The sequence below is a fragment of the Plodia interpunctella genome, chromosome 13 (assembly GCF_027563975.2).
Source record: "Plodia interpunctella isolate USDA-ARS_2022_Savannah chromosome 13, ilPloInte3.2, whole genome shotgun sequence".
Classification (NCBI taxonomy): Eukaryota; Metazoa; Arthropoda; class Insecta; order Lepidoptera; family Pyralidae; genus Plodia; species Plodia interpunctella.
The window spans coordinates 8,234,826-8,261,553 of NC_071306.1; the positions used below are offsets into that span (position 1 = coordinate 8,234,826).

At 36.5% G+C, this 26,728-nt stretch overlaps 2 protein-coding genes across 2 annotated transcripts; one reads left to right on the forward strand and one right to left on the reverse strand.

The window, feature by feature from the left end:
- The first annotated feature begins 486 nt into the window (after nucleotides 1-486).
- c12.2 lies at nucleotides 487-26,254 on the forward strand. Its single transcript, XM_053753633.2, has 21 exons — nucleotides 487-851; nucleotides 1,067-1,190; nucleotides 1,897-2,032; nucleotides 2,731-2,898; nucleotides 3,031-3,195; nucleotides 14,202-14,360; nucleotides 15,719-16,061; nucleotides 16,400-16,646; nucleotides 16,978-17,118; nucleotides 17,862-17,997; nucleotides 18,285-19,188; nucleotides 19,661-19,866; nucleotides 20,245-20,432; nucleotides 20,890-21,049; nucleotides 21,548-21,703; nucleotides 22,601-22,709; nucleotides 23,260-23,380; nucleotides 23,528-23,708; nucleotides 24,022-24,167; nucleotides 24,849-24,950; nucleotides 25,373-26,254. The coding sequence occupies exons 1-21, from the start codon at nucleotides 665-667 to the stop codon at nucleotides 25,479-25,481; spliced, it is 4,188 nt and encodes a 1,395-aa protein (XP_053609608.1). The 5' UTR covers nucleotides 487-664; the 3' UTR covers nucleotides 25,482-26,254.
- Nucleotides 3,509-7,064, reverse strand: LOC128674761 (uncharacterized). Its single transcript, XM_053753634.1, has 2 exons — nucleotides 6,773-7,064; nucleotides 3,509-4,659 (listed from the first exon to the last, which is right to left on the reverse strand). The coding sequence occupies exon 2, from the start codon at nucleotides 4,583-4,585 to the stop codon at nucleotides 3,581-3,583; it is 1,005 nt and encodes a 334-aa protein (XP_053609609.1). The 5' UTR covers nucleotides 4,586-4,659; nucleotides 6,773-7,064; the 3' UTR covers nucleotides 3,509-3,580.
- Nucleotides 26,255-26,728: the final 474 nt, after the last annotated feature.

Genomic DNA, 26,728 nt, shown 5'->3' on the forward strand with positions numbered 1-26,728 from the left:
ACTATAACATAATGGTAAATGAAATCTATCTATAGATGCCTACTTACAGAGCTTCAAATGCAAGTTCTATAATATGAGGGGGACCCCTCTTATTATAGAACTTGCATTTAAAAACTAATACCTATTATTATTTATTAATATATATTTATTAGGTAGGTAGAGTTTTCATGATGATGATGATCCAACTCGCTGGATTTTAGCCAGTAGGTATATTTTTATGTTCTGTCGGCTACACACTATCGCCGAACTAAGATAAGAGTCGACGTAAATCCCAGAAACCTGCATAGTTTGTATGACAGCTTTTAATTAGCGCATTGAAAACCCAGCAATGAACGCAGAATCCGCCAAAGTTCGGTGAACTGTTCAGCGATATAATGTAGGCAGCGTATTTTTTTTGTAATATTTGACATTGACAGTGTTTGACTTTGATAGATTTAGACTATGAAAGATATTACCTGTCAACAAACTTGGTTGACAGGTAAAGATATTTATCATCACCGCAACCACATTAGTGCGCGTAAACATACAAGTTTTTTCTAGTTAGACTTTGGACTTAGGCTTTAAATAATATAGGTATCAATAAAGCATTCCTAATTAGAAACATGAATGAAAATCACTAAATAAAACGGCATAATACGAATACTGGAAACTATTAGCCATTTCCATGATGTACAATCCAGCTGCGACGGTCCGAAGAATCGATGTTTTGATTCGTATATTGAAAGGCAGGAAAACTATTCTAGGGGTAAATTATGTGAGAGCATATTCTAGTGAAGATAAAGTAACTATTGGGGACGTTTGCAAAGATGTAAAGGCTCCAGAAAAAGTCGAATATGTGCCCAGGAAGTATTGTAAGTATTCTATTGAGAAATATGTTTTATAACCTCATTCAGGCACTTTCTCAAATTATGTTTCTAAAAAATTATAAAAAAAAAGTTCATGCATAAATGAGGACTACTTTTCCCAATATAATAATTACTTTCCAAATTATAATAAATACATTTCAAGTTTTTATGATATGTTTTTTTGTTTCATCGAGTTTAATAAAATTTCAAAACTTCAACAGTAACTCTAGAAGATTCCCAGCTCAGGTACTTATCACAAAGCACATTGCGAAACTTGCGGTGGATGATGCAGAAAGACTTACTTGGGCAGGACATGTTCCTACTTGGACGACCAGGGCCTGGCAGGTAACAAGAAATATATATAAAAAAAATAATATATTTTATTGGTTGAATAAAAGGTGGCAAATTAATGTTTTCCATCGAGATTCATACTGAGTTGCTTTGGACAGGGACAAGTAGACTGTTGCCCAGCAATGGGACAATATATTTTATATATTATGATATGATCCTACAAGCATGTTAAATAAATAAAAATATTTTATTTATACCAAATTTGAAACTAAAATTAGATTGGTAACTAGTTTTGATTATAAGTTGTGGATCCTGGGCTCCAATGCTCAACGGTTGAGGAAGTGACCGGGAAAACACTCAGATGAGAGAAAGAGAGTTCCATGATAAGTAAGATACATAGATACATTTAAATATACATGTAAAAATACATGAATGCCATTTCCATTCAGAGAGATGATTCATAATTATCATTATTTCAAGGTCTTATTTGAATTGCATGATAAGAAATAGCCAAAGTCCACTGTATCCTTAAATAATGAATTTGTCTTATTCTGCATGTGGATTTTAAAAATTATCTTTAAAATCAATACCTATTTTGTTGAATATTAGTGTCTGCTGAAAATAAATTTTGCATCTAAATCTTTCTTGGTGAAAACAATATGAATATCCATCCTGTACTTTTTCAGTTTGTTACATTTATACAGGCAGATGCAAAAGGGGCTTCTTTTTAAAATATATAAGTATAATATATCTTTTACAGGAGAACAGTAGCACTACAGTACCTGGAACTGACTCAAAGGGAACTGGAGTATGTAGCATTGTCTCGGGACACCACTGAAGCTGACTTGAAGCAGAGGAGAGAAATACAGAGCTCAACTGCCAAATATTTCGATCAGGTATGTTTTTTTAGTATAGGTTACTTGATGGTGAGTGAACACTGCAGCCCATGGACACCGACAACACGATACGGGTCACCGGTGCGTTGCCGATTTTTTGAGAAAGTGATAGTCACTTCTTGCAAGCCCAATGTTGAAATTATTACGGAACACCACTGAGGGAAGTTTATTCCATAGTTAACTCTTATACAATACCACACCTGTAAACTTCTACATGAATGACATTCTAGCTTTGGGAAAATGTCCTGGAAAAATCTTAACTAAACAACCAAGCAGCAGTTACAAAAGTTACAACCGCACGACTTCTATTCCTACACGACTACCTCCACCCAACCTCTACTCTAGTCTTATTGTAGGATTTGAAGCTGTGGTGGTGTGATGGTTAAGACGCCTGTGGATCGAAAGGTCTCAGGTTCGTATTCTACTCGTGCCATATGAGTTTGTATACCAATCTGATTCATATAGGTATAGTAGTTTTCATAAACCACCACTTGTTTCCAGTGAAGGAAAACATCGTGAGGTAACTTGCACACTAGTGGACAGTTTAGTTCACTAGTGTGTATGGGACTACCTGTCCCACTAGATGGCAGTAAGTAGTCGTAAAAGTCATGTCAGATGCCTTTATGCGACTTGAATATAATCTTACACCAGTTAGCAATAACACACACGTTGATGATGATTATAAGACTGATTTTTAGAGTGCCGTCCGCGCTGCCATCAAGGGCAGAGTACTCGTCATCGAGGGCATAGAGAAGGCAGAGCGGAATGTACTGCCGGTGCTCAACAACCTGCTGGAGAACAGGGAGATGCACCTCGAAGACGGCAGGTTTCTGGTGCCTGCGGCCAGATACGACAAGCTACTTGAGGTGAGAATGCAGTGTAAATGTTTTTGAATTGCAAACAAACAATATAAAAAAATATATTTTTTGTGTTGTTCGGCAAAACTGAAATGCTATTTTAAATGCATATTTCGAATGAAACTTATATTTATTGAATAGGAACATGGTGCAGAAGAAGTAAAAAAATGGCGGCTAGTGCGAGTGGACGAGAATTTCCGCGTGATAGCGCTAGGCTTGCCCGTGCCGCGGTACAGCGGGCAGCCGCTGGATCCGCCGCTGCGCTCGCGCTTCCAGGCCAGAGATGTCACTACTGTCGGCTTTGGGGTGAGTTCTTAAATATAGAACTGGATAACACGACTAAATTGGTCTCATACATTAGACAGATAAAGAAAATATGTGTTCAAATGACTATTAAGTTTGTTATTTAAATGCCTTAACTTAGGTAAATAAATAAGTAAATTTGAACTACAAAATAATATCCAATAATCAAATAATAACAATACTACGAGCAACTGCGTATATCGGTTATAATTTCAGACGGAAAAACACTATAATTTAAATTGTATCAACCTCAACGTCAGGAACATTTTATAGGCTAATAATTTGCATGCGATCTTACTACAAACTGAACTGAATGAATACCTTCATAATATAATGACGAAAGAGTTAATAAAGTGCTAGACATGTCATTCCAAAAGTTTTATTAAACTTAAGTTTTTTGAGACAGCAAACTTCCCACTCTGCTTGCTGCCACAGAGTTCATATTCTTCGGCACTTCGGGTATAAAAATGTGCACTTGTCTCTTCGAGGTCTTGCTCACGTCAGGAATCAATTTCTTGCTAACTAAATCCGCGTACTGTTTTTCCACGGCGTTGCGTTCCGTCACTATTTTCTGCCTCGTTTCCATTACGTTGTTCCTCATATCTTTGGTCTTTGTTTTGTTGAGATTCTCCTTTGTTTTCGTACTCTCGAACCGTGGCGTACTTTTGTTCCGTGACTGGCGCGCGTAGTTTTCGATCGTATTCGCGGACGTCGGAATGTAAATGTCGTGGCGATCGATAACATTCACCTGTTTCTCGCCGTCGCACGTTTTCGCCGAAGAGATTTTGACCGTCTCTTTCCTGACGTCGATTGTGGTCTTCGATTTCATAATATTATTCCTCCTTTGGATTTCTGGCCAGCTGTGCCTGGGTTGGTTCATTCGGTCGCCGTTATCTGGCGCCAACAAATCTATTTTCCCCGCCAAATCTAGCCATTGAAATACTCGGTCAGACAGCTCGGAGTTCGGTTTGGCTTCATTCCTAGCTGTTCTGTTCAGCCTGTAATTCTTCATGTTTGAGTTATCGGATTTGCAGCTTTCAAATTCGTTCAACGGTTGAGGAGACGCTTTTATTAGTAGTTCGTCTTCAGATTCCGGGTCAACATCGGTCAAATTGAGCCTCTCAATATTATACTCGCGTGACTTTTCCGGTCTGATTTGTATCTTCGACCTATCGCTTCTGATGAGGAAGTTGATTTTCCTCACTCCTTGGTCGGATTGGTGGCTGAGTCTCGATGTTCTTATGAAGCTGGTGCTAGCAGAAGAATGGGGTCGTCGTTTCTTCGCTTTTAGGACGTAGGGGTCATCGTGTGAGAGGATGGCGTGTCGGAAGCCGTCGACCCAAACAGTCCTGACGTACATAGGCCTTTGGGAAGACTGCCAGAGCGCCGGCATGGTGGGCGGAGCTAAGCGCACGCACGCCCGCCCGTGCGTGCGAGGCCTCGCTTAGTCATCGGTATTGATATCGCCTGAAACAACGTATTTGGACAGCATCAAGATAATGTTCTTATGTTATGAATGGGCTTCGTGTAACCTCGTTTGTGGTTCCCGCGCGGATTTTACGCATTAAATGTTTGGATTTTTAGTTTGATAATGTAGTAAATTAACTTTTATTACTTGTTCTGTTAAAAAAAAAAACGTTCTACATAATCACAAAAATATGTATGTATGTGTAAAAGATGGACTTTGTTGGTTACTGACAAAGTTTCGGGTTTCAGTTTAATTTAATATTTTGTAACATATAAAACCTCTGGTGATGTGCCAAATCGTAGCCAGATGTCTGCTTTAAGTGGTTATGCGTATCATATAAAGTTTTCTAATCTAATATTATTAACCCTACTAATTCTAATCTAATATTATGTCTAATTGTTGCAAAAATGTAATATTACCAAAGGTTCAATACATATCTCCATGTGTTTTTCCTAAACATTTTCCACAAAATATAAAAACTACTGAAAAAATCAACTTGTAATTGAAAAGGGGTCGTCAATCATTATAATGCTATACGTAACTAGTGGAGCCGGCTAGTTGTTGTTGTGAATTAACGATGAAAACATCTATTTACCCCCCACCCCCGTTGGGCGACTGGACATAGACCAATAATGCAATTAGATAAGCAATAGAAAAACAGATAGCGTTCACTGGTTGACTATTTAGCTCTTATGCGACTGTTTGACAATAGATGGCGGTAGGTAGTCGTATAAAGTTATGTCAGATGCCTTTAGGAGAGTTGAATAAAATCTGACGCCGTTGTTCGCTCACATTCGATAAGAAGAAGAACAAAGCGCAAGAAGAAGAGAACCTTGTGCTTGTCTAATTGCATATATACAATTTTTTTGTAATTGTATGTGCACATATATATGCCTATAAATAAATAAGTTTTCCGATCTGTTAGTATTCTTTTGCACAATTCAAAAAAAAAAGTTCATTGACGCGTGTACAGCTTTCGTATTTGGCATTTTCAATTACAATTTAGCCAACAATACCACTTTGGATAGTATCCGATTCGCTGGCTGTCTGTCCCTTTAGATCTTTAAAACTACGAAACGGATTTTGATGCAGTGTTTTTAAATAGATAGAGCGATTCAAGAGGAAGGTTTAGTGTGTATAATTTATTAATGTCTTACCCGAGACCGACCGCTAGTCTACAATATAATATATCAATGAAACTAGCGCGGCCTGTTGCTTTAATGAACCCGGTTTAACGCCGCCATGATTAATAGAAAGCCTAATTGTGCATGACGCAACTGATGTACTTGTTATTTCAATTTTGCCGACAATGATGAGGAAAGCTGAATGATGTAACTAGCGAAATGGGAATAACGTTTAAATTAAGTTTTTTTATGTATAGCACTAGCGGCCCGTACCGGCTCCGCTCGAGTAAAAGCACAATAAATAATACCTCTACCTTCCTCAGGAATCACTCTTATCTATTGGTGAAACCGCATGAAAATCCGTTTAGTAGTTTTTGAGTTTATCGCGAACAGACAGGCAGATAGATAGACTTTGCTTTATAATATGTAGGTAGGGATATACGTATGTAATATCCCATGTATATATAACATAAACAAAGCTAATGTTTTAATAATAATTTATTTATAACTTGTTATTGTAATTGGGAGAGACTGATTGTAACGTTTTCAGGGCTAAACCGCTCGGCCGCTTTTGATGAAATTTGGAAAAGGCATAGTTAGACACGAGCTCTAACATAGGCCACCAAGGGAACTGCTGGCAGCAGCTAATTATATAATATGTATCTCTCATCTGACCGCGTTTCTAGTGGCATTCACACCTGCAAGGTGGCATCTGGAAGTCCGGTGTCCGCTTTTAAGCGAAATAAACCTTGAAAATTAATAATTCAGTGCGCTATTTGGCCAGAGAATATCACAAAAAATGACAAAAAAAAAAAGAATAAATAAATAAACCCTTATTTATTTATTTATTTTTTGCCCAATCAATAAACTCAATACTTCTCTTTTCAAATCAAATGAAGGTACTCAAATTACAAACAATGAAATCAAATGAATATTCTTCATTTCTCAAATCACAATCAAATAGCAAATTATATTTTCTCAAACTCACCTTATCACATTCAATCAATCCAACCTACGCCGTAGTACATCCGTAGACAATGCTACGAGCGCTACACACGGTCTACGAACACTTTCTAGTCGCACTGAATTTTTCTTCACTTGCGTTTAGTAAGCGATGTACTTATTTGAAATTATTGACGTTAATTATTTAAAATATTCTGCAATAAAAAAAAACATTTACATCGGAAATTAAGAAATTTGAAATTGAAATTAGAATTCATTCCGTTCCGTTGATAAAGGTGATCACAGACGTCGTGAAGAATTTACTTCTAGCGTGTCACTGGCTGGCTTGTTCGGTCGACGAAGAGTTTTGTTATGGAATAAGGGCCGGTGCACACGCGACGCGAATAAGGCCAGTCGTATATAGAGTGGTTTGATAGCGGATGTTGTAGTAATTTACTTGTTTTTATAGTAGAAATATGTTGAAGCATGTTTTTGAAAACACATAGCTTTATGCTAGAACTAGATGATGCCCGGAGCTTCACTCCCGTGGGAATTTTGAGATAAAATATAGCCAATAGCGATCTAGGATAATGTACCTTTCTAATGTTGAAAGAATTTTTGAAACATACAAACTCACAAACGCTTACCCCCTTTATAATAATAGTATAGGTATATGCTAGAATATGTAAATTATTAGATGAAATTACGAGATTATTTTTGAGATTATAACAGAGGCCGCATTATGAAGTTTTCAATGATATTAAAGTAAAAAAAAAATATAAATAAGATACGTAGTTGTTAAATAAGTAAAATAAAACTTTATTTGTTCTCAAGTTTTGCTGGCAACACAAGTTGTTTTTTAATATAGTTTGTCACTTCACTAGAATAGATCGTGGTAAAGTGTGTCTGTTACTGTCGCGTGTATCCAAAAATTGTGGGTATTGAAATACAGCATTCTTCAGCATCCACCTATTATATTCAACCGTATTGGCTTATATGAAGCGGAAGCGTTGGTGGTGTAATGGTTAAGATGCCCGCCTGTGGATCGAAAGGTCCCAGGTTCGAATCCTACTCGTGCCACTTGAGTTTGTATATAAATCTGACTCGTATATAGTAGTTTTCATCGACCACCACCACCACTTGCTTCCGGTGAAGGAAAACATCGTGAGGAAACCTGCACACTGGTTGATTATTATTAACTTGTGTGTGAAATGGAGAAGGCAATGGCAAACCACTCCATTAATAATGCCAAGAAAGTTGTTGTGTGTTTTATTCCACGTAATGACAACGACCCTCAGCCATGAGGAATACGACAATGAAGAAGATTCGCTTATATATTTTCTTAGCTGCATCTAGTTGTATCTTGGTGTAATAAATATAACTCCTAATGGACTATCAAAATGGTCCAAATTTGTATGAGAACGGGATATTCCTTAACTATTTTATATAACAGTTGCCAGGAAGTAAATACACAGTCGTGATTATATTATGTATCCGTTCGACCCAATTTTCGCCAAAACAAATGGAGTTTCTAATTTCGGTCTAAATAACAAAGATACGGATCGAACTCTATTAGCCGAACTTGTGCAACTACTTATTTGACGTCGTAAAACTTAACATAATGCTCCGTTTGCACCAGCTTAGCGTTTAGTAACTCGTACTATATAAATATGACGCTTAATACAAAATGTGATTATTATATTTTATAGGGTTAGGTAATTAATAATCGGTTGTGGTGTGATCAGCTTTTGAAGTCACCTCATTATTTATCGCTTTCAATTAATCTATGATATGGATGGACAAGACAATTAAGCTATAAGTATGGCCTTGACACCTGATTGCCGACAACAACATTTAATACAGTTAATGCCAGGCAGATGACCGTTCGTAAAATGCCCTGGGTTTCCGCGCGTCACATCCATGAATTCAACTAAGATGCGAGGATGAGAGAGAGTAACTAAGTCAAATCGTCAAATCGAAGGTCTATTCAGAAATTTCAGTCTCAAATGTTTCTAAATTAATTGATATTTATCAAAGCTACAAACTACTAGCTACTAAGTTAATGTGAACGGGACGTGAGTATCAGTTCGTGCAAAATAACAGTTCCGATGCGAGCCAAAATTATGCAAAACGTACAAAATAATTGTAAAATACATTAAAGTTCCCGGTTTTGCATAATATTGGCGAGTCCTTGGTAACGTTATACTAGTGCGGGTTAAGCACGTTAAATGGAAATAACTGCAAGTTAGAATTTCTAATCCGTAGTCGGTGGTGAAGTTTGCCAAAGCTATTTGCAAGTGGATCTTGAAGTATGTTTTATCTGTATTACGAATTACTTACTAGTTAAAACGTATAAACCAAAACCATATCTGTTAATAAAGTAAAATTTCTATTTTTCGTTTATTTTCTACTGTCTACTAGCTTTTGCCCGTGGCTCTGACCGCGTGCGTTTCCCACGCCAAACACTTTATTTTTTTCGGGTTGAATTGTACGTTTGTCATTCTCCGGACTTTCTTACTGATATTATAAATGCGAATGTAAGTTTGTTAACTCTACAAATAAATTTACTTTCGCATTTATAATATTAGTTAGGATAAATCGTTTTAAAAGATGTTCGGAACGACATCTCTACGTTGTAGTACCGCCTATCCATATATCCTATAAATCACTTTGGAAGACAAAAGGGGTTATTAATAGGGGTGATTATTAGGAGTATTAATTAGAGAATAATGTTGGAATATCACATTTATATTTTATGGAGTTCTAACACGCTATTAGACCATTTGCACCACACTTTAGTTCTATAATTACTTCGAACTTTTCACGTAGGCATTTTCCTAGATGGTATAGAAAGTAGCAATTATAAATATATTATTGGTTTCGAAAAATTTATAATTATTCAGATAATTTGTTATAAATTAATAAAAATATAGAGTCTCCCTCTTCGTGTAACAATATGAAAAGTTTATGAAGATATATGAGTAGCTTCAAGCACTTATTTATGTATTTTCTTAAGTTGAAAACATATTTAATCATTTTGAAAGTTGCGAATTAGTTGCATTGTGGTTATATCTTTGAAAATGGGCACTTACTATCTTCTAGTCTGTAGCGTATCTTACTGCTGGGCAGATTTTTTTTATTGTAGCTATAAGGTCCCACTACTGAGCAAAACCCTCCCTATTCTGATTTCAACCACTTCTATTCCTCGCTTGCCTTGCTATCTTTTCCCATCAGTCGGGACCCAAGTACTCTTTTGGCCCATTAGCTGGCTGCTTATTTGGCAAGAATATAAAATAAATGTTCCTTTTGTTGTTATTTGCGAAGTTTATAAAGAACCAAAGTGAATGATGCTAATAAGTAAATAGCTGGGAATTGTTTTTGTGCCGCCGGCTGAGCTAACGGCGCTCAGACATGCCATCCGGTGGAACTTAGACTTTGTTGTTTATTAATTAGTTTGTGAATATATGTTTATTGCCTTTTGTTATATAAGTAAGGATATTAAAAGATGATCTTAGTTTTTAGACGCTTAAAACTAAAATGTTTGTTTGATGTTAAAAAGCCTTGAGTCATAGCTGGAAGCCATTACCACAAACTATACTAGCATTCTAATTTCATTTCGTGATTATCTGTTTTTCGAGATGCTGCCAAATTCGTAGTCGAAAAAAAACTAGCCTTAAATTGACTGGCTTCTCTATATAGCAATGTGAAAGCTGATAAACTAAACAATTGACTGCAATGTGCTTCCACGAAGTGCTGCGACGTATCTACGTCGTAGCGTTTTGCTACGCTGCGCTGTTATGTGTTGAAAAGGTCTTTTTTGCAGAATATACTGAGAACTAACACACTGTGGAATAAATTACCCTCTGCCGTGCTTCCTTCCCGTATAGGTTTGACAATGGGACTTTCAAGAAAAGAGTATCGCTTAACATCAAACGTACCAGATGCTCGTTTGCCCACTATGCTATAAAAAACGAACATCTACGTATGTATTCCAACGTGACACTCTTAGAATTAGACTTTTTGCGAATAAGCCGAAATGTTTAATTACACAACACAAATTACAGATTTATTCTATCCCGTGTTTTCAGGTTAGTGGAGTTTCGGAGCGTAGCTAGTAGGCAAAATTTTTTGCTTGCGAAGTTTTGGCAATTATTCCTTTTTACAAAACAAACTGAAACTTCGACCGGCATTATTACGAAATAATTTATCACCAAAACATTCTAAATTTAGTGAAAAAGTTTCGCCGCGAGCTTTTTACGCGATCGAAGTTCGTGCTGTTCTTTTATCAGACATTCAGAAAAAATAGTTGCGACAGTTAAAAACAGGTATGCTTTGATACAGGTCGATTCTAACGCTAGAGAATTTAAATTTTACATTTTAAAAATAGAAAACATTTTCTCTCTTTTTCTCGTTATAACGAGATCAAGTTTTGTTACAGAAAACGCTTTCTATTTTAAAAAAATGTTTTGAATTATAATCCAAAACATTTTTTAATGACTAATATTTTTTAATGTTTAACTTTGCTCCATTACAAAATGATTTTGCTGAGATTATAAATACCTATTTGATTTTTGGCTTTCTAAACTTAAATTAGAGGTCTTCTCCTAATTCGCTCGGATATATTCGTATTTTTGTGTTTTATCAGAATATAACATTTGTTACGTGCGACGCCTTTTGTCTAACTATATTTTGCTTTTTAAAAGACAAATGAAAATGCTGTGTAAAGAGTATGCTATAACCTAAGCATTTTATATAAATAACGGTGACCATAAATTACCGAAATAATTATAATATTATTCTATTAGTCGATTATTCGAAAATACATTATTTCGATTTTCTTTTTTTCATGGTCTTAAATAAAAACGCCTTGTATAAAGTTCCTTCGTAACGCTTTTACGACACTTCATCGCTATCGCGTGCTATGATTTCACGTCTCAAAATAAGAACATCTTTGATCCTTATAACAATAGTATTAAGGTTGAAAATTGGAACTTAAGAGTTATATTTTTCAACGGTGTTTTTCGCTTGGTCATAAATTTTATTCATTTGTTTGCTTTTGGGAAACATATTTCTGGTCTAAGTTATAAGACTGTGTATCACAAACTCTAACGTACATATCTCATATCACATAAGTTATACGCAATAAGTCGTAGGTACCTACTTGATTCATACCTATTTGATTGTAATTCTACTGTTTCTATCAATATAAAAATCGATGTATATGATGATACTGACGACCTCGGTGGCGCAGTGGTAAAGTTCTTGCCACTGAACCGAGAGGTCCCGGGTTCGATCCCCGGTCGGGTCATGATGGAAAATGATCCTTTTCTGATTGGCCCGGGTCTTGGATGTTTATCTATATATGTATATGTGATAAAAATATAGTATCGTTGAGTTAGTATCCCATAACACAAGTCTCGAACTTACTTTGGGGCTAGCACAATCTGTGTGACTTGTCCTAATATATTTATTTATTTATACGAATATGATGTAATTATTTCACAAACTCAGTCTTACAAAATTTTCGCAAAATGGATGAATTAAACATGTTTTTCTCATATTGTCTCCTGCACAGGATATCTCTTCCGCACATTGAATGTGCGTCTAAACCTGTGTCCTGTATAGACTGTATGAAATTAGAAATATACAGTGTTTATACAAAAGCTGCTTAGTTACTGAAAATTCAGGTTTCCTGTTTTATCCACAACGAAGTTATTGGGGTTCGAAATTGGTCTGAATTGCTTCGAGAAAAGGATGGTACGGTCGTGCCGCTTTTTTTGCTCGACTTGGCGGGGTAACTACTGTGCCCCCAGATATAGGGCACGCACTGTAATATGAACATCTATATAATTGATAGTTTCGCATCGTGTCCGTTTTGTCTCAACGGTCATCCAGTTAAAAATATTTTACAACTGAATTTTTAAAGTTCCCAATTCACAATCTATCGTTTTTTTGTTTCGAGAACGAAAAATAGTATAATTGAAAATATAGTATAATCACTACTTAGTGATTTCAACTAATATTCATTAATATTAGTTTAAACCACTACTTATTTGAGAATATTATGATATTGATGACTAAGATAGTGCCTTCAAATAATGTGGAATTGAAATAAACTGCCAGCACAAATGTATACCACAATTTCCATGAAAGCTAAATCGCGTGTTACCCCGCCATTGTCTATGCACAATTAGACGTTGAGAAATTAATTCTGCATGATAAATATCGTAGCAAAACCACTTTTACGGTTAGCGGGGTTGGCTTGAGATGGTTCTCAATCTTTCGTGAATAAAACTTTATTATTAACACACGTGCACAAAATTTCCCGTCACAATTCGACAGTGAAGTACAAATAAGTTCTAACTCAAGATTTCTTTTAGCCGCTAAATGCATATTTTTGTGAATGTAAGTTAGGAGATATTGGTATGTACACTGTCGTTTGCCGCATCTATCTGTCTATTCAAACTCAACAACTACACGGATTTTCATGCGGTTTTCACCAATAGATAGTGTGATTCCTGACCAAGTTGTATACAACTGAACTATGATGCTGAAATGTGGTTGTGAAACATTGTTAAAAAAATATTTATCATTTCGTTATTTTGGTTTTTCTAGACACACCGTACCCAAAATCAAAATGTCTTTCTCATAGGTAAATGCAGATATTACACAATATAGTATCACTATGTTTTATTCTGTGTAGGATGTACGATAATGAATTAGGTATTGACTATATTAGGTACATTTAAGATAAATCCCCCTGTGATACTTTCAAAATGAAACAAGTGCTTTTTTTGTACAGGATCTTTTAAAATGTATATCATAGTTAATAATATAAAAATATAATAGAAACTTTGAGAAGCAACGTACCAAATTGTCGGCTGATGTTTTAATAGGGTTCACTGACGTTGGATAAAATTAATTCCCTCAAGGTTAAAAGGGTTGGGGGTTAAATTGTATCTCAAACATCATTCTGAATTATTTTGCGAAATTAATATTTGTGTATAATTATAAGTGACAAGGAAGAAATTAACCGCGTTGACGCCTGTATATTTAGAAAATATATGTATTCTAAACGCATATGTAATGTATTGTATGTAATATAAATATAATGTATGTATTTCTAAACATAACTCTATATGTAGAGTTATGCGTTCAGAAATACATACATTACAATACGTAAATTATATATATATATATATATATATATATATATATATATATATATATATATATATATATATATATATATATAGTAATAGTAAATTATATATATACGTAAATTATATATATACATAAAATGTACATCTCATTTTGTAAAACTGAAAAAATGCCCTCTTTTTATTCATACAGTTTTCACCAATACAAAGTGTGATCTCTGAGGAAGGTTTAGGCGTATAATTTACTATGTTATTACCCGAGCGAAGCCGGGACGGGTCTCTAGTAGAAAATAAAAATAAATCTCTTGTTCCCAGGAGCACTTGAACGCGTTGAAGGAGGAAGTGACAGAGGTGAACACAGCGAAATTGGAGGAGCTTCTGTCTGCGGCGTACGCTCTCATCAGCCCTGAGCTGCAGATGGTCAGGCTGCCGGACTTCCCGGTGGACAGTTTGCAGGCGGCTGCCCTGATACTGGTAAGATACGGGTTCCCTATTTTTATGCATACAATTTTATGTCATAATTTAACATGGCATACTTTTACTTATCATAATAATAGTTACACACGTTATTACTTTGGCATAAAGTTTTAGGTACAATTTTTTTACGCATACCTACCATAATTATAACGATTTTAAGCATAATATTCTAAAGCATAATATTCATATTGGCGGCCTATGGGTGCCCCGCACCCCGCCGCACCCTAACCTACTGCTATACTATAGCTTTATGCAAATCAAAATTATAAAACACAATAGCTTAAACTATAATTATGCTTATTGAAAGGGTATGCCATAAAACAAGTATGTCAAAATATTATTATGTCAAAAAATATGCTTAACTTGTTATGCTAAATTAAATTAGGATAAAAAAAAAAATATGCGAAAAAAAGGGATCCCTAAGATAAGCTGCCACACTCCGTTGTTTTGACATCAGAAATAGTATGGAGACGCACGTTAACGTAAAAATCTATGGACAACAATGGAGCGCAGAGGAGTGGCAACGCGCAATGCCGGGTTGTTTGTTGAAAAGGAGCATCTGATATTTTTTGTTTCAAACATATACGGAATCAGCAGTGAAGGTTGATTCCAAATATATTTTTGGTATAATTTACGTCTGATGGTTCTTTTACTTCGAAGTTTAAATCTAAGTAAAAATCTTCTTGTAATTTTACATACATGTAGTTTGGAGTATGGAAAAGGACATGCGGCACCTTTAATCCTGTAAAAATAAATGTTCCAGTGGTCACGCGGACAAAGCCGCGGACAAAAGCTAGTATTTTACTATCAATATTTTTTGTTGTTTCTAGAATGCACTCTATATTGTTAAAATGAATTTGGGCCATAAATACATCATTATCTATTTAGAACTTTTTGTTCGTAACAAAAAGGGACTTCCAAAAAGATGTAAAGTGCGCATCGCAAACCTTGAAACTATGATCAAGATAACACTATCGTAAACGACACGCAAAAGTGTCGTCAGCGAACTTTTTATTCAGTGCCAAGGTTCGGTGGTGAACTTAGTGATTGATCGCGTCTATATGGGCTGTATGTGTGGTTGTGTGTATGTAAACCATACATTGAAGGTGAGGTCGCAAACCTGTAGATTTTGGATGAATTGGTGTGGTAAATTAAAAAAAAATGCATCACATTGTGGATCTTACAAATAATAAAATTAAGCACGGATTTCACCATCATCCATTAAACGTCAGGTTCAAGAGTCCGCCTTCATGCTTCTTCTTCATCACATTGCATTTTCTTCGGAATCTCTAAATATACGTTATCTGTGAAATATACTAACCCGAGAATATATTTCATTTTTTATTCCTTGACAGGAGCGGGTACCTAGTATACCAATACACAAGCTAATGTACCTATTATACCCCTACAATTCATTCCTAACCAAAGACCATATCAAAAACGTTGAAGCGGTTTTACATAACCTCAAAATCGAAACTGAACCAAACTGGAGTATTATTACACACGGCATAGAGCCTAAAGGAAATCAGGCTTTAGTCAATATGGAAGTGAATGGAGTTAAGTCTCAATTTGGCGTGCCGTGCGGTGAGAGGAGAAGGAGAGGGATAGAAGATAAGAAATTTGTGAAGACGGATTATCAGAGTGGGATGCTGAATGAGGTTTTGTTAAGTCATAGTGTTGGAGATTTTTGTATAGTTGGTAAGGAACAGTTTTTTAAATATTCAAATAAAAATCACATAGCATTAATTGAATAAAAATCAGTTCACAATATATACGCTTCGTAAACGTGTTCACAGAAGTATATTTTTTAGTAACATTCTTCAATAATAAGTAAAATATTCAGTGATTATTTTCGCCCATAACAATAATCATAATAATGGCATAATACATAATTTTCTCACACACAATCGACTTAATGAAGTAACTGACTCGCTACGTTATGTGAGTTTCGGTCCAAAATATCGGATAAACCATATTTAATTCTCACATTATTTAAAAAAAATCGAAAATATTAAAGTTATACTTTTTGCTTTTAGGTCCAAAAGGCTGCGGTAAAAGTTTATTAGTCACACAACTCGCATCCCTATTAGGCTATACAATAGAGCCTATAGTCCTGTACCAGGATATGACTGCGCGAGACTTAATTCAGCAGCGAACGACCTTAGAAAACGGGGATACGGTGTGGAGGAATTCAGCCCTTGTTGATGCCGCTTTGAAGGGACACTTGGCCGTGTTAGATGGCTTGCATAGGATACATGCTAGCACTTTAGCTGTTTTGCACAGGTAAATAATATTGCTGGTGTTATCAGACCTCATTGCTTGTGGATTTGTGATATTAATCAGATAAAAAGAAAACAAATTTCAAAACGTTTATTTTCAGTTCATATTTTGCCTAAAAACTGCCATACCACAAGTAAACGTCAAATATAAAGACAGGATTATAAATTGAAGATTTTTCTCATACGCGATGGGGTAGCAACATGCTCCTGTAATTATTTTAGAATCATAATTCTGCCAGTAAACTTAACAGTCTAAGATTCTCTAGCTGGCTCTTTCTAAGTGAGGAATTAAAATGCGATACTGTGTCTGTATATTTTATTTCTGTTTTTCACAGATTAGTGCACGACAGGGAGTTACAACTACACGACGGCACAAGATTATTGCGTCACGATAGGTATGATGACCTACTATCAGCTGGTGTGACGTCACAACAGCTAGAAGACAGCGGCGTCAGGAGGATACACCCAGCGTTTAGGTGAGAAACACTTAAATCATTAGAATATTGAATTGTATATTGAATCATACGTTACTGTACGATCGAGAGCTACAAATATATGATACTAGCGGTACGTACCGGCTTCGCTCGTGTAAAAACATAATAAATCAAATCTTCCTTTGGAATCACACTATCTATTGGTGAAAACCGCATAAAAATCCATGCATAATTTTTTTAGTTTATCGCGAACAGACAGACTGACGCGGCAGAGGATTTTGTTTTATAATGTGTAAGGATCTCTCCGAACTCTCAGCGTTTTGGTGAGAAATCTCCTGAGAAGTTAGAAGATGGTATTGAAATTGTAAAAAGCGCCATCTAGGCATAATCGTCTTACAGATAGTATTTGCTTTATTCGAAATATACTTTAGAATCATAATAATTCGTTTCTTACTAATTACAGACGATAATACCAGAAGTCGCTTAATCGATGCTTTACAAGTAATGAACGCGGCTAGTCCGCCCATTTTTCTCTTTAATTCACCCGGTTTCGCACGCAATAAACATCCATCCTGGATACGGCCTTTTACTCGAAAACCTCGCCTGTAACGGCATTTGAATTTTTGATAATCTTGCTTTAAATTTTAATTAATAGTCTATGTCATTCTTGAAGAGGTGTGACAGATTTTGTTAAAAACTCGATAAGATAAAAATATTATTTCATGTTTATCCACCTTCCTACGTACTGTACTGAAACGGGCTAAGATGATGAATTCTTGTTGCAGGATAGTAGCATTAGCTGAGCCGCCGACACTAGGCCGGGGCCAGCAATGGCTGTCACCAGAAATACTCAGTCTGTTCATATTCCACGAGATGAGAAACCTCAGCAAACAGGAGGAAATCTCCGTTGTCAAAACTTTGGTGTGTATATTTTGTTTACTATAGACACAATAAACATGAAACGTTAGACTTATCTACTATTGTTTATATTAAATTGTGTTATAATAAATTTATGTTATTTATTTATTCATATACACAACTTAACAGTGTAAAAAGACTAATGTAATGTAGTGTAATGTTATATTGTATGTGTTGGTCTTGACTCTGATATATTTTTAAGTGTCCTTTCTATATTGACAATACTTTTATTATAATACTATTTGAATACTAGGAAATACATAATGCACGTTTAATTATTATCTTTTCAGTACGGCGACATATCAAAACCTCTGCACTCAATTATCGACTTAGCAGACGTGCTACGCAAATCAGAAGACAGCACTCTAAAAAATCTGTCATCATCTTTATCCACCCGTCAACTCCTGCGGATTGCAAGCAGAATGTCCAAATACCCCACAGATTCCGCGTATGAAACCGTTCAACGAACGTTCCTAGCGAAATTTTTACCAAACTTAGCCAGAAGGGCGCTAGATGGCGCTAGTTCAAATCTCGGGATAGAACCCCCGAGCCGATTCGGCATTTTCGGTGCCAACCCTAGTGAAAAAAAAGTCAGGTGTTCCGTGCAAAATGGCGTCCTAACCATTGGCAATACGAGCACTGAGATCTTCAAAACAAATGCATTAACCAAAGTACCAGATATTTTATTCTACGACGTCCCACAGCATGTAAAGCTTTTAGAATGGTTGTTACAAGACTTTTTACTAGGAAACCATTTGTTACTTGTTGGTAACCAAGGTGTAGGTAAAAATAAAATAGCCGATAGACTGCTTCAACTACTAAACAGACCTAGAGAGTACATACAGCTTCATAGAGACACGACAGTCCAATCATTGACTGTTCAACCGACTGTTAAGGACGGTGTTGTGGTTTACGAAGATTCTCCTTTAGTGAAAGCGGTGAAATATGGTCATGTTTTGGTCGTAGACGAAGCGGATAAGGCGCCTACACATGTGACATGTATTTTGAAGACTTTAGTTGAGAATGGAGAGATGATATTGAGTGATGGGAGAAGGATAGTGCCAAAGGTTATGATGGAAAGTTCGGGAGGCGATGTCGGGAGCTTCATACCGGTTCACGATGACTTTAGAATGATTGTGCTGGCTAATAGACCTGGATTTCCGTTCTTAGGCAACGATTTCTTTGCTTCTTTGGGTATGTATTTTTGTTATTTTTATTTTACACGTCACGTTGTCAGCACAAGATACTTTTCGTAAATCTTTTTTAATTCTTTTTTGTGTCTCACTCACACAACACATACAACTCTCGAAGATTTAGCTGTGATTTTACGACTCAAATTCGAAATCCTTTATTCAACTTCGATGATATACATCGCTTAGTGACACTGACGTCAAAAATATCATAGTCATAGTTCAAAATAGACCTTGACAGAATCGGGCAAAACATATTTTAGTTGAAAGAATGCTCCAACTTTTTTATGAACAAGATCTTTTTATAACATGACTAGTGGCTCGACCTGGATGCACCTAAACCTTCCTCAGGAAGCACACTATCTATTGGTGAAAACGCGAACAAACAGACAGATTAGGCAGAGGACTTTTATTTTATAATATGTAATGATGGTAAACATTTACAGTAGATAGTAATATTAATAATTATTTTCCAGGCGACCTGTTCTCCTGTCACGCCGTAGACAACCCGTCAGTAGAGTCCGAGATGGAGCTGGTCCGGTCGTACGGGCCCGATGTACCCGATGACGTCACGCGGAAGCTGGTGGCGGCGTTCGCGGCTCTCCGGGACAAGGCGGACCAGGGCCAGCTCAGCTACCCCTACTCCACCAGGGAACTCGTCAACATCGTCAAACATTTGCAGGTCGGTTCTTATGAGTTGGACAACGAGCGCACTAGCGCCATCATTTTTCAAATCGTGTCAATTTGTTGAAGTCTTTTTCTTTGATCAATAGCGAAACCTAATAACATACTGTGGCACGAGGTTATGATGATAGATGATTGATTTTATCAGAAAGTATTATCGTGTTATATTGGACACAGTTGCCACAAACAGAAAATAATTTTCTATAATTTATAATAAATAAATACTTTATTGAAATGTACTTAAATTATTTTAGATTTGCAGTTTCGTGATTTTATGCTTATTTTAAGAGAAATAAGAAAATATAACATTAGAATAACTTAATAATCCTAAATAAAATTTATTATAGTAATTCAGAAATTAATTTATCATTTTCAGAAATATCCCGACGAAGACTTGGCAACGGCCATCGGCAATGTGTTCGACTTCGACCGCTACAGCAAGGACATGGCGGACGCTCTGCTGGAAGTGTTACATTCCACCGGACTGCCCACCGAGGGGGTGCTGGAGGGGAGGTCTGTGGACGCCCTCAAGAAGATTCAGATGACTATAGATAGACACAGCGGGTGAGGATTGTGAAGTTTTTTTCTCTCTTTATTTTGGCATCAAACAGTCATTACATAACAAACCATTGATATCCCAAATTCTAATGTTTGTCATATATGACAGTACATAAATGTTGACTCAATTATATATTGTTTTGTATGAAGATTTGCTCTAATTATGAATAAAACATTCTGGTTCCATATCGATAGAATATATACAATAATTATTTATTACACAAATTAATTACATTGTATACATAAGTACAAAATGTATCAATCACACATAGCATGACGTAATGATTTAGATACATTGTGCAAAAGGCGGCCTTATCGCTGTAAGCAAGACAACCTTTTGGGAAATTGCTAGACGAGGAAATATAGTAATGCGGGTCGGATTAAACTGACAAATGTAAAAATAGACATAATATTTAAACATTCGTGAAATCCAAAACAAAAACAAGTGAAAACTTAATTTCAGTAAAGACGTGTCCTCACCGAAATACGGTAAAGACGATCCGGACAACAAGCCGCACGTGGGCGGGAACACGTGGGCGGGCGGGAGCGGAGGGCGGGACACGGCCGGCCTGGGCGGCAAGGGCGGGCCCTACCGATTGGACAAGGGGCATGATGTGCATCAGGTGGGTTTCATCTTCCATCTAAAATGTGTTTTCCAGTCTTGAATTTTATTAGGTGTATCAAAATCGCAAAATCGCAATGAACATAGTTCACATTCGCATATAACATTTGTTCTTTGTCTAGAAATTTATATGATATTTTATATATTTGAACATTTAAATATCAATAAAATTTTCACAATAACTTAAGACATAAAAGTACATGGAATGGGTAACTATTAAATACATTTAAAAAAATTATAGAAGAAGAACTTAATTTTGAACTTTCCATTTTAAAATCCGATCAGCTAATTGTCTAATTAGTATATGTTTTATGACCGCAAAAAATATAATCAGTATAATATGAGCTAGAAACAAAAATTGCCATAGATTTCTTGGAATCTCGAACTGGACTATGATTTTATCACTTCACTCATCCGAATCTGCTCTGAAAATTTCTCCTCGTATCAAAAAAAAACACAGTGCCTTCAGGTGAGTGATCACACTGCAGTATACAATCAGCTTTCAGACGCAGAAAAGAACGACGTGCCCGAACATGTGAAGCGCGCGGCCAGAGACATGAACCGCAGAGCGTTTGAGCAGCGGCTGGCGGAGATCAACATGAGCCAGCACGACGCTAAACTCTACCACCAGTTCTTGAGGGCGGTCCAGCCACAGGTGATCACTTGTTTACTAGATGTAGCCCCGGGCTTCGCTCCCGTGGAAATTTTAAGATAAAATATAGCCTATAGCAATCTTGGATAATGTACCTTTCCAATGGTGAAAGAATTTATGAAATCGGTTCGGTAGTTTCGGAGATTACCCGGCTTAAACATACAAACTCATAAAGTCACAGACTCCGAAACGCTTACCTCTTTATAATAATAGATTGATAAAAACACATACAGATTTACAGAAAATACATACAAGACATCCGTACGTTAAAATAAACATGACGACTTACTTCATTCTTCAACTAACTTTTATATAAATCTGCTATCTGTTCCAAATGTTGCTGTCTGTCCGACAAGTAAGCGGTGAATTAGCCCTTATAATAGGGTGATTATCCAATACTTCCTGGGCAATATTAATGGCGTGATTTAGTGTCTTCTCTATTTCACCAACTAGATTATAAATCATTAACTAGAGTGCATAAGTTCCTAACGATGTTTTCCTTCAATGGAAATAGATAGTGGTCTATTAAAACTACTATACATTATACTATACATATACAAACTCGTGTGGCACAAGTAGGATACGAACTTGGAATCTTTCGATCACAGGCGGGCATTCTAACCTCCTGGCCACCACCGCTTTCACCAATCGTAATGAAAATTAGAATTCAATAAGTAAATAGTAATGTTCTGGATATATCTGAGACAACTTAAGCTACAAATACACTAGCCAACATTTGACGCGCAACTTATCACTCTATCTCACGCATTACCATTCACTCGAGTGAAATAGAACATTGTCGATCTCACTCATGCAGATTGTAATGAAAAGGAAAGAACGATATGTTGCGCGTCAAATGTTTCATAGTGTATCCGTGGCTTTATTGTGTTCGGATCGTAGATCGGAGCTCTTCGTGGCGTGTTGGCCGAATTACAAGCCAAGAAGAAGGAGAGGCAATGGAGCCGACACCAGACCAGCGGCGAACTGGACGACGCGAATATCATTGAGGGTAGGATGTTTCTCTCTCTTTCATCCTCACGTGTTTCCGGTCGCATTCAAAAGTGTGACAATTGCGCCCCATGTAGCCTAATGGTCATCATGCCAGACACTGCAGTCCCGGGATCGATCCGCGATGAGGGAAAAAGGACTCTTACACTGCAGGTTTCGGGATCGATTCCCAATGAGGGAAAAGACAATCTTGCAATCTTGTCCTTGACGTCAAGAATAAACGTGACTTAAATGAACCTTTTTAAATTTAACTAGCGGCTCGGTCGCGGCTTCGTTCGGGTAAAAACGTAATAAATTACACCTGAATCCTCCTCAGGAACCACACTATCTATTGGTGAAAACCGCATGAAAATTCGTGCAGTCGTTTTTGCGTTTATCGCGACCAGACAGACAGACAGACGTGGAAGATGGCTTTGATTTGTAAGAAGTAACGATGTTCTTGATGTTTAAATGAAAAAGTTCTGTGTCTAGTCAACGGGAGTTAAACGTATTTTTTAAAGTGATGTAACGTGAAAAGTAAAGTGAAAAAGGTAAAATAATGATGTCCTCAGGACTCGCCGGCGAGCGCTCGATCTACCGACGTCGCCGCGAGCTGGAGCCGCCGCCGGACGCGCCGCCGGACGAGCCCAAGCGGCTGAGACTAGTTCTAGACGTCTCCGGTAGCATGTACAGGTATTGTTATATTATTCTTTTTCTTTTTTCATAGCCAGTATTCAAATTTAAGAATTATGTCACTAGATGGCGCTGTTTGATTTTAGAACGCGCGATCGTGTGTCGCCGATGGAATTATATATACGAGAGACCTTGTTGAAATTCTAGATTCAATTCATACGACGGGCGTCTGGAACGATCCATGGAAGCTGTGGTGTTGCTGACTGAAGCGCTGAAGGGCTACGAGACTCGGATTCGATACGATATGTTCGCGCACTCGGGCGAGGACCACGCGCTGCAGCTGGTGACCGTGGACCGCCCGCCCGACAACGAGAAACAGAGGCTACAGGTAGGTTGTACTCAGAAACTTCCGAGAAACAATGGTTGTGGGTAGGTTATACTGAGAAACATGCGGGAAAAAGTGGTTGTGGATAAGTTACACTGAGAAACATGCGAAACACAATGACTGAGGGTAGGTCGTACTCAAAAACGTGTCGAACTATTACACTGAAAGTCTCGGGTGCGATTCCGTGTCAAGATGAAAAATGATTTATTTCAATTCACCTGGGTCGTGAATGTTTATCTATGCTTCTTATTTTCTTACAAGTTTTATTATGTATAGAATCTTAACCACGATTTTTACGATTTTGTTAATATTCCAGATAATCCGCACGATGCACGCGCACGCGCAGTTCTGTTGGTCGGGAGACAACACGCTGCCGGCGGCGCGCCACGCCATCTCCTCGCTGGCCGCTGAGGACTCCGATGAAGCTATACTTCTCATACTATCTGATGCTAATCTTAGAAGGTGAACCAAAACATATTCATATACTATATTTCTTGCATTTTATTTGTCCGATTTGGGAAATATATAAATTTAAATATAACTACAACAATATATTTAAAAATAACTATTTCATATAAATATATAGGACAAATCAGACAGATTGAGTTAGCCCCAAAGTAAGTTCGAGACTTCTGTTATGGGATACTAACTCAACGATACTATATTTTATAACAAATACATATATAGATAAACATCCAAGACCCGGGCCAATCAGAAATATCATTTTCCATCATGACCCGACCGGGGATCGAACCCGGGACCTCTCGGTTCAGAGGCAAGCACTTTACCACTGCGCCACCGAGGTCGTCATATTTCATGTGGCAAAACGTGATCTATTGACATAGATCACTTTTTGCCACGTGAAATAACTAGTTTCAACTCCTTAACTCCCCCACTCCAACTATATTCACAATCAATCATCACTGTTTTAACGGAAAAACGGAGCTGAATTTTGCATTGAGATGATTTTTGTATTGTTTTTGTATTCATTTAATTAAATATCAAGTTAATGAGTTTCAAAAATACACATTTAATTGACTCTTTTTTTTTTTAGACAAGTGTGAATGTTTTAATCTCGTTTTTCTAGAGACACTTTTGCGTGTCAAAATTATATTGATAACATAATATATGATATCTCCTAAGGTACGGAATACAGCCGCAAGAGCTCGGGGCCATCTTGACGTCAGAACCAAGAGTACAAGCGCATGTTATATTCATCGGAAGCTTGGGCGACGAGGCTGCGATGTGAGTCAAATATTTGTTTACTTTAAATATTTTGCTAACTGACAGTTTTTGTTACTTTTTATTATATAATTTTACTATATTAGTTTTTTAGACTTTAATAAGTACATTGAAGTGGAAAATAGTCGTATTGTGTTGTATGGTTGTATTGTTTCTCAACAATAACGGGTATCACGACGGGTATCACACAGTGATCTTATATGCTCATATTATCTTCTTGCCTTGCTACCATCGCTTTGAATTAAATATGTTATGTTCCATTGGTAAAGTAAATAGACAGTTTTTCTTGTGCGTATTTTTATTTTTTTGAGCAGATTACAGAAATATGCGAAATTTTATTGGTTTTTCATTCGTTGTTATGTTGTCATTCGGTATTTTAATTTTCTAGCTACCTTATCTTATGCATATGATTGTGTCCATGCCAGCTTGCTGCGCCACCTGCCGGCGGGGCACGCGCACGTCTGCATGGACGTGGCGACTCTGCCTCACATCATGCAGCAGATCTTCGCTTCGTCGCTGCTGCAGACTGAGTGATTCTCAACCGAATGAGAAACATTTGCAAGCATTGCTGTATTGTATCAAATTAAAACAAATGTAATAATAACAAGATGAAAATAGTAGACAAATATAAATGAATAGATAAATCTGATAGTTTAATCTAAAGATCATCTTCATTGCTGCAGACAGAGTGATTTCCTCGAAAAGTGAGAAACATGAGAACATTGATCAAGGGTTGGTAAATAATAATATTAAATAAGAAGAGATTAGACAAACGTAACCAATTAGAAAAAACTAATAGTAATAATTTGTTTATCACGATAATATAGCTATATTATCTTAATAGCTTATATTATCTTGGTTGCTACATACAGATTGATGGGTTGCCTGATTTTTATAGATATAATTGCAAGGAAACTTTGTTGACGAGTTCATAAAAACAATTGCAATGACAAAATGTGATAACACGCCAAAATAAAACAATTGTGGTAGTAAAGGAGATTAGTAAATTATATATAAATTACAATTTAAGTGCTAAATGTTATGTTAAATTGAAAAAAACATGTTTTTCCGAGCTAATATTTTATAATACATTAATTGTGGTATCACAACATATTTATAACGTCAGTTACGCTAAGGAATTGATATGATATTTATATGTATATATGTTAAATAGTTCTAAGAAAGGACATGTTAGATGTTAGCTACCACAGCTACCTCAAGAATACAATTATATTTTTAAACATTTTTTGACATGGTTAAACATATTTTCTATGAATTTTAAATAAATTTGTTTAAATAAATTTAATACGCGTTTTATTTCATAAAGTTCCGGTTTCCAGATTATTCAATTATATTCTAAATTTATTCAATCATAAGTAATAAGTTTTATTTAGCTTGATTCACCAAGCTGTAATATTTTCGAGAAATGTAATTTCTCACAAATAAGGTATGTTGATTAGAAGAGTACAGTACCACGTTTATAAGTTACATCGGCAATATTCGACGGCGCAGAATAGCGCGTCCTACCGCCGAATCAAACCGAATACAAACTCAATAAAATAACGACCATATTACTAGGACATAAGTCTTAAAATCCAAAAAAAATCAATGATTCGTGCGTACGACGCGACGGCGCGGACTCAGAAATGGCGCGTACGCGTCAGCCAATAGAGGACAGCTCTGTTCGCGGGTAAACAAACATGGCGCACTCTGATTAGCTAAAATATTTTCCCACCGTACGAAAATTAGACTTCTGCGCAGGTACATCGGTGTAACTTATA